We start from the raw sequence: 13,805 nt of genomic DNA on the forward strand, positions 1-13,805 counted from the left end.
GATTAGACTGTCTTATCATATTACCTCTGTTTAGGATCTGGTTATATCTGTTAAAATGTTCAATGAATTGTACTTTGGTTTCCTGCCTAATCATATGTATTCATTTGGTTAGTTTCATACTATTAAGTGATAATAATTTAGCTTATCAGGGTCAAAATCCTTGTCACTGGTGGTCACTGACTTTCAAATTGTTGAGATATATATATATATATATATATATATATATATATATATATATATATACATACATACACACACACACACCCACAGAGACACACACACACATTTATTTCCTTTTTAGAGTTCTCTGAAGTTGTATCAGGATACTCATCAGGAATATGCTCGTGTGAAAGAAGAATGCTTGAAAACTGATGCTCAGTAAGTATTTCTGAAATTAACTGTGGAAATAGTGTTTTCAACTTTGAAAATGTTTAATGCTTAAATCAGTAGTGTTTCTCTTTTCTCTGTCTTTGGGTATGTTGACCATAATTAACTGGGTGATCTTGAACTAGCCTCACAACCTTGGTTTCCATATCTGTAAAATGGAAATTATACCTATGTTGAAGGATTAATAGGAGTAAATATGCCATCTTATGTTAAAGGCCTGCACAAAGAACTCCATAAAAGTTTTTATGTCTATATGCATGCATGCTTGTGTGTCTGTATTTTGTTTTCATAGAGAAAACATGATTATCGTCTCACTTCTTTGTACCATTCCTTTAATAGATATCATCTGGAATGGGTGTCTGTGTTCCATTAATGAAAGGGGCTCTTCCAAAGAAGTCAGTTGATTGTTTTGAAGTTTAATACTATATTCACATTGTTTACAAAACTCGTGAGCTACACATACAGTAGTTTAATGTAGATGCGATGTCACAGTAATTCAGAGACTTTCTCAGAGGGTTTCCTACCTTCTCTGCCTCAGAAGTCTATCCTAAAACAAGTGCAGTTTTCTAGCCGCTGCCTCCTGTAAGATGGTGGTATGGCCCTTGACTGCCTGTGCTCCTGAAAGCAACTGCACCTAGTCAGGTGCTGGACTGAGGCCAGGATGCCACCTGGATGCATCAGCTTGGCTCAGAGATGAGCCACACAGGCACGATATGCCGCAAAAATGCAGAATTCTAAAAATCCATCTTACATATATTACACACTAAACAGCATACTGTTCTTTCTGAAGTTTACCTTCAAAACAGTTGCTGGTATTTTTAATGATTGATGTGTTATATTTGTTGTGACTAACATTTTCTTTATTATGTAAATCTCAATAATTAAAAAAATCATGTGTATCACAAATTGTGAAGTTACTTTTTTTTAACCATTTTAATTTATACAATTATATTATCAGGAAGAAGAAATTAGAAGCCAAGGTGAAGAAGCTGGAAGGTAATTGGCACTCTTGTTGTCCAGCTAATGGAAGTCATTGTCTTTGTATGAATGATTGGTAACTGTACAAGGCTGTAGTACTTGGTCAAGTAGTTGAGTCCTGGTTTTTGATGGTGCATCCCTGGATGAGTGTATTAAGGGTACTGTTAGGAAGAAGGTTGAATACTGTACTTCTCTCAATTACTGGATAGTCATGGAAATGGAATGTGGCATATCCTTGAAGTGTTCACTCAAAATAATAACAGCCCATACTTTTACTGTAGAAAGCAGCGATCAAGAAAAGGACTTAAATTTTGAAAGTTGAATCTCATGGGGCCCTCTCATTTTTTACTAACGAAATGAATGGTTAGTAGAAAAGGGTACTACTTTTAGTACTGAGAAACTTGATGTATTTGGATGGTTGTGACACACTTATGATGGAGAGATTTCTGTGAGATTCCCTACACTGGGAATTTCCTCTGTGTCCCTGCCCACCACCCCCCTGCCCCCAGCACCCCAAGCTTGCTCAGGGCCTTCTGTCTACACTGAGCAGGCAGAGGGCCACACGAGAGTCTGCTCAGCCCTCCTGTGGCGGCTAAGAGCCCTTTTAGGAATTGAATCCGAGATCTTTTCTTCTGTTTTCTCCTCCTTATTGGGTGGTTGTGACGTGGAAATAACATCAAGTAGAGACCAGTGTGACCTGCCAGCCCATCCCTGATCCCCTCCTCCTTTGTCTCCAGCGTGGGCTGGGGCTGCCCTCGTAACTGTGGGGCTGACGGACCTGCTCTTTGCCCTGTCATCACTCCTGTAGTCCTCTGCTTCAGAGAACGGGTTTTTTTTTTTTTTTTTTTTTTAATTGAAGTATAGTTGATTTACAATGTTGAGTTAATTTCTGCTGTACAGAGTGATTCAGTTATACATATATAAACATTCTTTTTTTTAATATTCTTTTCCATTATGGTTTACTACAGGATATTGAATAGTTTCCCTGTGCTAGACAGTAGCACTTTGTTGGTATCCATTCTGTATATGATAGTTTGCATCTGTTAACCCCAAACTCCCACTGCATCCCTCCCCCAGCCCCCATTGGCAACCGCAAGTCTGTCGGAGAACAGTTTATTTTCATTTCGAGTGTGAAGTGAGAATTTGAATAGAAGTTGCTGAATATATTTCCAGTTATTAACTTGCCTTAATTGAGCCCAATTTTTCAGACTTAGGTTCTAAATGTTTTGCTAACAAGTTTTCCTCTGATTTGATTGTTGCACAAACATTGAGTGTGGCAGTAAGTACAACATCACTGTGTTCTTTCTCAGTATTACCTTCTGTTGCTACTGTGTGGAGATAATGTCTATTTAAGGAAAATTTTTAAAGGGATCTAAAATGCCTGTGAGACTCTATGAAGCTTTTACAGCAAACTTCCTTTGAAGCGAAAGTGTATTTCCCATGTGACAAAAATATTTTTCTAGTAAGTGACGGGGCTAAAAATCAGGTAAAGAAATACTCAAGTTTGTTAGAGGAATCAGGAGAGGATTGTTACTGTGGTGTTTATAGGATTTTACTTTTCATAGCAATTGTATGTGAACACATTCAGATAAAGTCAATACTGCTCAGGTTCTTAATAGTATATTTGAACCATTCAGAACCAAAAACTCGAGTTAAGAATTTGCTGTAGATCCACAGGAGAGCTATAAAAATACCTTAAACATAGATCTATGTAAAGATGTAGGGACTTAGGATGAGTGGGCTTGATGCAAGGGAACTCCAGGCAGGAAGGAGCAAAAACATAGTAAACATTGAGAAGATTGTTCCTTCCCCCACATGAAGAAAATGGTCTTAACTATTGCTTGATAAAATCACAGTTCTAAGTCTCTAAAACTTGAATGTTCCTGATTGTTGAAGAACAAGGGGACCACAGCCTCTCCCTCTAAAGGTCTTGTACATTGGATTGTTGCCTGACTAAAGGGTTGGGGTTGGCTTGTTTCAGGATTGGAAAGGAGTCTTAGGGCCTATACACCAATTCTTCAGTTTTGTAGATAATAGTTTAAACGAAAGTGTTCCTGCATTTATCCCTGATTCTGATAGAATACTGAAAGAACAGTAACTTTTTACAGAATTTGTTTCAAATTTTAAGAAACGAGGAAAGCTCTCAGTAGTTTATTTTGAGAATTTCATTAATGATAATTATAAATGTGGTAAATTACTTTTCTCTCTTACTTCACTGCACTCTTTAAATAAAGAGGCTGCTGTCAAGCAAACTCAGGACTTCAAGCAACTAAGGAATGAAAAGAAAATACTTGAAAAGGAATTTAGGAAGACACAGGTAATAGATAACAGCAGTGCCCACACATGTTCAGATCTTCCCTCCGGGACTCCTTGGGTCCTCTGTAAGCCCCGTGGGTCCTCGTCATGAGGAGTCACACGTGAGGCCCCCAGCTGAGGGCAGTCAGCAGTGCCCCTGGGTCGCCCCCTCTTACATCCCGTCTAGAACTAGCACTCCTTTATCCACTGCAAACACTGCTCGTGTTTTGTTTTCACAGGAAAAGCTTGATGAATTTTCTAAACAGAAAAATGAAAAGGGTGAGTATTCAGTTAATGCTTACTTAAGAATTCTATTTTGACACACAGTATTCTTTTCTAACTGTTTTTTCCCCACATTTTAGAGTTGAGACATATTGGAACACAAATTTCAAGTGATTCTTATGGAAGCATTGATAAAAGTAAGTATACTGCAAATTTAGTTTAAATCTCTTTGCATTTCTTTTAGTGGTTTGGGAGGTTGCTTGTTACTCTTACCTATAATTGTGGGAATTCCTGGGCTTGTACATGTTTTTTGTTAGAAGAAGCCATCTCCTGTTTCCTGTCTTCATTAGATCTGTGTATGTTATCACCTTGCTGTCTGATAAAATAATATAGTGAATGAAAGAGTTGAAAAGCAGTATTCCTTGGGAAAGAAAACTGGGAGAGCTACACTTTCCACACTTTTCAATAAATGAGTATAGTTTCCTCATTAGATTATAATTTATCAAGTTAATGTATTAGATTTCATAGGTGCCAAATATATAAAAATGGTTAAAGTCAGGCAGGGAAACTGTGGAGTCAAAGCCCTGCAGTGTATTGTTGGAAGACAGAAGGGTTTATGGAAGGCCGGAAGTTACACAGAGGAGTGCAGTGGTGCTCACAGGACAGGGACGTCCCCAGCGTCCCCGGCACGTTGCAGCACTGAGCCTGCTACCTTGTGGACGAGGAGGTGTAACATGAGAAGTGGGGATGCTGGAGTTTCATGTCAGTTTTTCTACTTACTGTTTGACCCTTGGCCATTGACTTCCCTTCTTTGTGTTTTCATTCCTAGTTGTAAAAAAGAGATTATGAATTTCTTCTCCGCCTATCTTGTACTGTTTTGGTAGAGATACATTTAAAAAGGCAAATAAGTAAATAATGGTATTTTCATGTCACTCATGTTTTCTCCAAATGGAAGTTATTAAAACCACTTAACACTGTTTTGTGCAAGTATGTAGTGTCTCTTCAGAAGTCTCCTTTACCTTTTTTTCCTTCCTTTATTTATTTATTTATTTTTAAATCCATAGATCAAGGCTTAAGACTAACAGTTGACACTTTGCCGTTGCCCGGGCCTTGAGTCTGTTTGTCACCATCACTGATGCACATTCCATGTGCTTTTGACCTTTCTTCCTACTCTGAGGTGTGGAAAGTGGGACGTTGAGTAATAGGTGCTGCTGAGAGAAGCCGGACTCGGCAGCACTGGGCTTTCCCAGCTAACAGTCAGGTGTGGACTTTAACCTTCTTTCTTTTAGGATTCTGCTGTTCTCAGGCCTCACTATTTAAAACACAGCCCTCGCGCCCTTCCATAGTTGCTTTCTAGCCTTACATTCTCTTTTTCCTTCAAAGAACTAGTTAGTTTCTCAAATAAATTTTTTTTTAATCTATCCTCACTGTGAGGGAAGGGATACTGTTTATTTTATTTTTTCCAAACAAGTAAATAAATGAAGTCTTTAGGAATCTGCTGATTATTTAGCTGTGGACCTTAATGGGTTTAATACCTAATTCTTAAGTAAATCTTTAACACTTTTCTTTGTTCATACCTGACTTCTGAAAAAACCTTACGAGCACTGGGTTGGCTTCACTTTTGAGAAGACTGCCTGGGGGTTTTGTTGGTCTGCCTTCCTTTCAAATTCCAATGAAAATGGCAGAAGATTAAGAAAAAAAGAAAAGGATAGTTAAAACGTGCTAGAAATTAATGAGGAAGGTGTAAAGCAGATGGTGTCAGTTGGTGATGAAACCCCAAATTACAGAGAAAAGCAGCAGCCCTCAAAAAGCAGGTTTTCACCACAGAAGTGTGTGCTTCCCTACATCAGAGGAGCGGGCACGGTAGAAGGGGCAGTGCTTTGGCAGTCGCCAGGTGGCCAATGAAGGGGCGAGAAGCCTGCGGCCTTCTGGCTTCGAGACTGTTCCTGGCAATGGCCCACAGGCTGTGGCCCAAAGTTCAGTTCTCTGAAGTGTTTGTTAGGACATGGGAAGACCCAGAGTGGGTGTGGATGTCAGAAAATTGGGTTACTTGTGGCTTCTTCGAAGGATAGCCCCCCCTGTTCCCAGAAAATGAGATATTTGTATATATGCCATGTAAGTCCTCACAACCGTATTCACTCTGCTTCCTCCTTCTGAAGACAGGGTCCTGTGGGTTCATGAGATGAGGACCTGCATTGATTGCCAGAGGAATAGGACTAAAAATGGAGGCTGTAGAAATGTACTCTGGCTGTGAGAGACGTCACTGAGAAAAAGCAGTGACAGGGAAGAAAGGCACCGAGCTCAAGAGAAACTAGTCCCTGAGGAAACGGTGTTAAATCATGAACAAGAAGAAAATGATAACAATTGAAATGGGGTCCTTAGAGAACATCTAAGAACCTATCCGTAGGCTGCTGATGTGAAATCTGAGTTGGGGTTCTCAAATATTAAAAATACGTTGTAGAAATAAACCCACTCGAAAGACTGGATTGTTGAGTGGACAAATAGAAGATTGCTATAATGAACCAAGAGATTTAATTGTGGACATCTGTGAGAATGTGGTGTAAAAAGATAAGGAAATAAAAGGTATTAGGGAAAACCTAAGACTCTGGAGCATAGAGCCAGGTGTTGTAGTAGTCATCTAGGACTTCTCAGAGGGGAGAACAGAGCTGTAAGGAGAGAATGTGATCAAGAAATTCTATAGAAAGAAACTTCCCAGAGCAGGACACTGATACAATATTTATATTAGAAAAGCCTCCCAGCTGTAGAGCATGATTTTTATGTATGATCTCCATCTCTGATTTGTTCAAAGGAAATACATTTAAAATCAAATGAAGCAGAAAGATTGAATATAGGAGGATGGATAAAGAAATGCTAAGCAAATGCTAACTTGAGAGCAGTAATACAAGACAAAGAAATAATTCACACCTAGAAATGAATTTACATGGATTAAAAGGCAATATTTAGATTGATTAAAGGTACAATTCATCAAGAAGATACTGCTCTTATGACCTTCGAGCATAAAACTATGTCAAGTAAAATGCTTGGATATTCTAGGGGGAATAACCAAATCTGTTTTCATGGGAGGCTTCAGTGTGTTTCTCAGAAATACAGAGTAAAAGCAAGAATTTAAATAGGAGATAAATTGGAATCATAATTGCAGGATGGATGATTTACATATAACTCTTAAACCACAAACTTTGAATTCTTTAAAATACTTTTTCAAACATATATAAAAGCTGACTATTTACTAGACAACGAAAAGCTACGATCTAATAGGAGATATGAAGATACTGATATTTCATAGGATATTAATAAAAATCTCTCCTACCTCCGCCCTGAGAAACTGATAACTGAACACACATAATAAATACAAACCCCCCTTGGATAACAGAAAAAATAAAAACTGAAATACTAATCTGTTTTGGAAATAAAAGCAGGGCAGTATTTATTAAAATCTTTGAGATATAGTCAATATAGTATTCAGTGAGTGGTTTGCGGTCTTAAGCGATTGTTAGAAAGCAAGAATTACAGAAAATGAAGCAAGGATTACAGAAAATGAATGACCAAGAAGGTAGGAAAATACAGCAGAAACCTAAGGAAAATGGAAGGAATTGTTGAAGATGGAAACATAAATTAATGAAATAGGAAACAAGGCATTTGATTTGGGACCATTAAAACTAATAACTGGATCTTTGCGATGCTCATGAAAGTGACAGCTCTTTGGCATATCTGATCAAGAAAGGAAGAAACAAAACCCAACTCGCACCAGGACTGAGAAAGCTTTAAAAATACATTTGGAGAATTATTTTTAATTTACAAATTTATATTCAGATTTTATCATGTTCATAAAATGGACCATTTTGTAGGAAAACATACTCAAATTGACATGGACTAGTTGTTGCAATCCTGAACAGAAAAATAACCCAGAAGAAAATTTTAAAAATAGTTAAATATCCAACACCATGGAAGATCTAGGTGGCTTGCAGGTGAGCAAGCCTGAAGTGAAAAACTGATGTCTTTATTATTGTTTGGTTTTAGAACTTAAAAAATGTAGAATGCTTCCTGTTTCATTCTCTTAGACTATCATAACCCTGTACCAAGATCAATTAAGAATAACATGCATACATATCTTCAAGACTCAGAAATCTGTTACTTAGGAATAAAGCTATAAAAGTACTAAATAAAATCTTAAGAACTCAAATCTATTAGTAATTTAGAATATGGACAAGTTATGACTTAAGGATTTATCTCAGGAATACCACAACAACTGGTTAAGAGGAAAATGATAGGATCATCTCAATTCAGTACCCATTCCTCATTTAAAAAAGAAAATTGGTGAGGTAATAATAGAAAAAAACATTTTGAACTTGAGAAAGGTGAAACCCTAAGAGCATAATCATTACTGTCAGAAACAAGGCAAGCCTGCTTTTCGTTCCATCCCTTCTGTGTGTGCTGGAGACCCTAAGCCGTGCAGCCAGGCAGACACAAAGAGTAGGAGCTGTGAGTGCTAATAAGGAAGAGTCAGATTGTCCGCATTTTAAATGATGTGACTATCTATGTGGAAAAAGGAAAACAGAAGTGTAGGAGCTGGGGAAGGTGCAGGTATATACAGTGAACACGCACAATGGGCCATCATTAGCCTATCAAAACGGGTGGAATAAGAACGACCAGATCTCAGGTGGCAGCCGACCTGAGATGTCCAGGGAAAGACCTGAAAGCAGCATGCCTGCCTCGGTGAAGGAAAACTAAACCATCTGAACACATGTGTAAATGCTATGTTCCTGGATTGAAAGACTTCAGGCATAAAGATGTGCATTTTCCCCATGTGTATTTATAAATACACACTTTAAAACCAGATGGTGAAGGCTTATCGGAAAGAATAGCTGTTCGGAATAATAATTTAATTTTTGAAAAGGAAAATTCTGAGCCACATATCATGCCTGTACAGATATTAAAACATACTTATAAAACTGTCGTGTTTAAAGAAGCGTGCTATTCACGTGGAAACTGACAAATCAGTGGAGTAGGAAAGTCCAGAAATACTGTACTCAGAGATGCCTGGATTTTGATAAAGGAGTAAAGGGGAAGGGGAAGGTGTGCAGTTCAGCTGAAGGAGGTGTTCACAACTAATGATGCCACAATGAAAATTATTTTCTGCTTTGCTGGGAATGGCTAGCTCTTTTATGTCAGACTGGAAGCAATGAATGAGTACTCAGTTGAAATAGGCCTAGCTCTGGTTAATAGCCTCCATAAGCATAGAAAAGTAACTTTTTTTCTTTTTTTTAACGTTCCTTGTTTGCTGCTTTGGGTATACGTAATAAGCAGGGATCCTGGTCAGGTCATTTAAGCAAAGGGGGATTACAGTATTTGGAAGCAGGCTTTTGGGTAGGTTAAATCACAATGTAGATAAACTACTTGATCATAGAATTTTGAAACTCAAAAATGGATGTACCTCACACACAGTGACAGTGGCTGATTTGTCTCAGGAGAGGTTGGAAATGTCCAACTTTTCAGACTTCTCTGTTGTTGTGCCCCATTTGTCCTGGTCCTCTTACTATGGACTTCATTTTTTAGAGTGATGTAGTTTGCCAACTTAAATAGGGCTGACCTCTTCCAAAATTTGTGATTCCTTGTAGAAATTTTGGTTTAAAAGGTTGGTCTTTTTAGCCTCTCTATAACTGGATTAGAGATTTCAGTATTTTCAATAAATGATTCCATTTAAGAACTTCCAATGAACTGTAACAGAACTCAGGGGTGGACTGAAATTACCTAATACTTAATGCTATTTTCAGTTAAATTTTAACTAGTGTGGGTTGTCTTTTTATGCATATTTGACACAAACTGTTCATGTTTATATTTTTATGAATATTTTTTGCTTTGGAACATTTTTGGGAATTTGTGTTCTTAACGTTAAATTGACTTTAAAACCATAGTATAATATTCTTAATGTTATATGACTTTCATTAGGCCTGCCTTTGTTGTAGTTGCCCTTTGCCTTTCAACTTGGACCAGTGATTCTTAACCATTTTAGGAAATCAAACCCGTTTGAAAAATATTTATGAAAATTCCAGTTTTCACTTTCCTTATAGAAGCATATGCTTCTTTCTGTGTGTCTGCTCATGTGTGATTCTCTCTCCCTATTCATGTTTATACACACCCATTTTTGTCTCCTCCCATTTCCCCTTAAGGCCATTAAATTTTTTTCCAAGATCCATGAAGCCCCTAAGTTAATGACAGCATGGTCAACTCGGATGGCTTTTCCTGATAGCCTCATGGAACTGAGGGGATACTGTTCTTTGTTCTTTGTAGACTACCTGGAGCCCTAATCTCTTCCATCGGTCATTGTATCTATGCTTCCCCCCCGGACCCCAGTCTCATATCACTCTGTAGAAAATACATAGACCAAAGATTTATTTATTCTGTGCATTCATAATGGTGATAAAGGCCTTTAACAAGTAGATTTGGTTTTTTGAGTCCTATCCCTGTTTGCACCCCACCTTCCAAAAAAAACCTGAGCTTGTATTCAGCCCATCAGTAGACCTTTTTATCAGTAGCTAACTGAATTGTGTGCAATGATTGAATTTGGGGAAGATGTTTTAAGTTGCCTGGTTTTCTAATTCCCTAGTAAACCCCGGTTTTACAGGACTGTGTTTTGGCCTCGTGTAGAATGAGCCAAATGACATGACTTTAATACTTTACTCTCTTTCACAGGAAAAGTAAAACTACTTCTGAAGGAACTCTGGCTCTGTATAAACACAACACACAGACTACCTGGTGAAGGCAGCAGATGTGTCCCAGGTGAGAGAGAAGCTTCCAGAAGTACATTTCATACATGCAGTAGAAATGCTTACTTTGGGCATTATATGCCTTCACTTTTTAATATCTCCTGAATCTCACATTGAAAGAATGAAATAAAGTAGGATGGGTACTTGAATTCATACAGAACTCCATTCCCTCCAGGGTGACTTCTAGTCTCAGTGAATACATCTGGCTTTTTATTTTGTAATAGCACCTTTCGTCAGGGAGTATTCATGGAAACTGGAAGACACGTGGTGGGAGGTGTATATGGCAGGTGTACGCAGAAGACCGAGTTTCCCACTTTTGTCGCCTCCCATCCCAGGACCCCATGTTGCGTTTAGCAGTCATTCTTCCTTTAATTGCCCCCAGTCTGACAGTTACTGCTCTTTCTTTGTCTCACATCTCTGACCCTTTTGGAGAATACGAATCTTTTGGTTTGTGGGATGTTTTCTTGTATGAGAGCGAGGCTGTGTATTTTTGGCAAGAGTTCCCCAGTAGTGTGCCAGGGGAGAGTGTGTGTGGGTCTGCATTGTCACTGGGGATGTTAACCTTGATTGCTTGTTTAAGGTGGTGTCGGCCAGGTTCCTGCATGTAAAATTTCTTTTGCTTCTTTATTCATTGATTATCTTGAGGGAGATGCTTTGACACTGCAAATATTCTGTTTCTCTCCAACTGTAGCCCACTGATTTTAGCATCTATTGATGGATCTTGTCTGCTACGATTACTACTCTAATAGCGTTTTTTGTATTTCCCTCATTCCTCCTACGTGTATTAATTGGAATTCTTCAGTAAGGAAGAGCTGTCGCTTTTCACCACTTACTTGTTTATTCACTATTTCTGTCAGTGTAGTCTCACAGATATATATATTTTTTATTCTGTATGTTATAATACAGTACTTTCATTATCTTATTCAAATTGCTCCAGATTTGGTTATTGGGACCATCTTTAGTTTGGCTCCTGGGTCTTTTAGGCATGTCCCGTCCTGTTTTGAGTACTTCTATACTTCTGGTACTGCAAGCTGTTTAAGGCTCCGCTTGTATTTTCCCTTCCCCAGCCCTGTTATCAAACACTGCTCCAAGGAGCCCTGAGGCCTTCTGCAAAATGTATTTTTACAGCTTTCAAATATGACAAATGGTTATTTCTAGTTATTTCCTAGGACACAATGTTTTTACTAACAATTACCATTACTGCAGTATACCAAAATCCAAATCCAAAGAGAACTAGCGTTTTATAGTAGTTTTCTTGTTGCGTTGTAATGCAAAGTATTTATGTGACCTACTCAGGTTCCTTAGTTAGAGAATTGTACAAATATGGTCATGGAGTAGTCTAATATAGGTTGATTTTAGACAGGGAAAATAGTGTTTCCTATCACCTTGTATGCAGAAGCTGTTTCTCCCCAGTCCTGCTGATTTCCCAAGAGAATGAGGGCATCGTCAAGCCCCATTACCATGGCGGTGGATGGGTGCCTTGGCACGGACACCCTGCTGCTAGTGGGACACGGGCATCTCACCATCCACCTGCCTGTCTTCTCGTTCGCTTGTTGTGAGGGAAGCATACTTCTGTGGAATATGTTCAAGTCTTATAGGTTATTCTTTAGGAAGGGATTGGTTGCCTTTTAAAAATGTTTCTACTTGGATTTAATGCAAGCATTTTGAACTGTTAAAATAAGGATTTTCTTTTTAAGTTTTCTTTATATATATTTTTTTCCCCACAGAAAAACCTGCCAAAGAAAACCCCAGATACTTAGAGTCCAGGGAGGATGGTGTGCCCCCTCCAGCAGGGGGTAGCCCTCTCAGGACCTCAGCCGTGCAGACGTGCCTGGCAGAGCTGTCCATGGAGATAGAGGGCGACTTCTCTGCGTGTGAAGACGCGGGGAGAGAGAGGCCGGGTGGAGCAACTTGCCGTGACAATGGTGTCTTTAAAGAGGACCGGAATCCTGAGGCTGTAACACAGAGGAATGAGGATGACCGTGCTGACTTTTCTGATCATGATCATTCTTTTGATGAAGATCTTCAGGCTGCCGTCGACTTCTTCAAGCTGCCCCCTCCTCTTCTGTCCCCGGTGCCCTCACCCCCTCTGCTGTCATCCCCACACCTGGGTGCATTTCCGTCCTCACTCTCACCTGTAAGTTGACACTTTGTATTTGCATTACTTGGTGGCAACGTTGTCCATCCTGCTACGGGATCTCAGACCAGCTGTCAGGGAGGAAAGTGAGGATTTAACAAGGCAGGCCAGTGCCCTCGGGTCCACGTGCACATACGGCTTTTTTCATTTTGTACTAGGGGTGCATTTTTATTGTTTTAATCTACAGTGTACTGTAAGTCTCCTGTGTCTTAATTGCTTACTCTTATCTTTAGTGCCTGACACATAACAGATATGGAATGAGTGAATTAAACAAGTGTTTATAGACATGGAGTCTTTCAGAGATGGGAAGTCTATGTATAGAGCATGCAGGTCAATTAGGTTGCTGAATTCCCCACCTTCATGAAATGAATTCATCATCTTTTTGTGTGTTTGCAGAATGGTTTATTGTAATTTTTTAGGAAGTTAGTCTTGACAAAGCAGATTTGTATGCTTTTTGGCTTAAGGAACAGATAAATGACTCCTTGAGTCACATCCTTCATTCGGGAAACCATAATGCACGTCTGTAGAAGTGGAGCTAATGGTTGAGTTCCACTTGAAGGTTTTCGTTTAGTCACAGTATGAATGGGGAGGGAGAGGGGAGAGTCGGGAAGGAGGCAGGACTGTAGTCGGGAAGTCATTTAATCAGCAGTTTCCTCAGTTCTTGACACCTGAACAGTAGTAGCATTTGAGTCAACTGGTTTGGAAAAGGTCCCGAGGTTGAGCGAGCAGCACGTCTCGTGAGATCTGCGGTATGGTTGTTAGGCGAGTGGGGGGTTGAGGATGTTGGAAACAACAGAGAAGAAGAACCTCTTTGGGCGGGGAGGTAACGTAGGAATGTTAGGTGCTAGGTGTGCGCGGGATTTCCAGGTGCAGCGTGTGCGAGGTGTACCCCTTTCCATGGGCTTGGTGCTCAGAGCCAGGCTGGGTGGACGCAGGTGCCGGGGTGCCTCAGCCTGGGGGCCAGCAGAGGCCCGGGGCTGCGTGCTGTCATCCAGCCGGAA

At 39.5% G+C, this 13,805-nt stretch overlaps 1 protein-coding gene across 3 annotated transcripts in view; it reads left to right on the top strand.

Moving 5' to 3' along the window:
- ICE1 (interactor of little elongation complex ELL subunit 1) overlaps window positions 1–13,805 on the top strand; it is a 58,312-nt gene that overhangs the window by 18,388 nt on the left and 26,119 nt on the right. For all 3 annotated transcript variants that reach the window (XM_029216922.1, XM_029216924.1, XM_029216923.1), the window contains 7 exons: window positions 302–378; window positions 1,346–1,383; window positions 3,600–3,682; window positions 3,900–3,939; window positions 4,023–4,079; window positions 10,594–10,680; window positions 12,395–12,804. In XM_029216922.1, the coding sequence (XP_029072755.1) occupies window positions 302–378; window positions 1,346–1,383; window positions 3,600–3,682; window positions 3,900–3,939; window positions 4,023–4,079; window positions 10,594–10,680; window positions 12,395–12,804 (792 nt within the window). The remainder of the gene's footprint in view (window positions 1–301; window positions 379–1,345; window positions 1,384–3,599; window positions 3,683–3,899; window positions 3,940–4,022; window positions 4,080–10,593; window positions 10,681–12,394; window positions 12,805–13,805) is intronic.

The sequence above is a fragment of the Monodon monoceros genome, unplaced genomic scaffold (assembly GCF_005190385.1).
Source record: "Monodon monoceros isolate NGI ecotype Baffin Bay Population unplaced genomic scaffold, NGI_Narwhal_1 Super_Scaffold_12, whole genome shotgun sequence".
NCBI lineage: Eukaryota > Metazoa > Chordata > Mammalia > Artiodactyla > Monodontidae > Monodon > Monodon monoceros.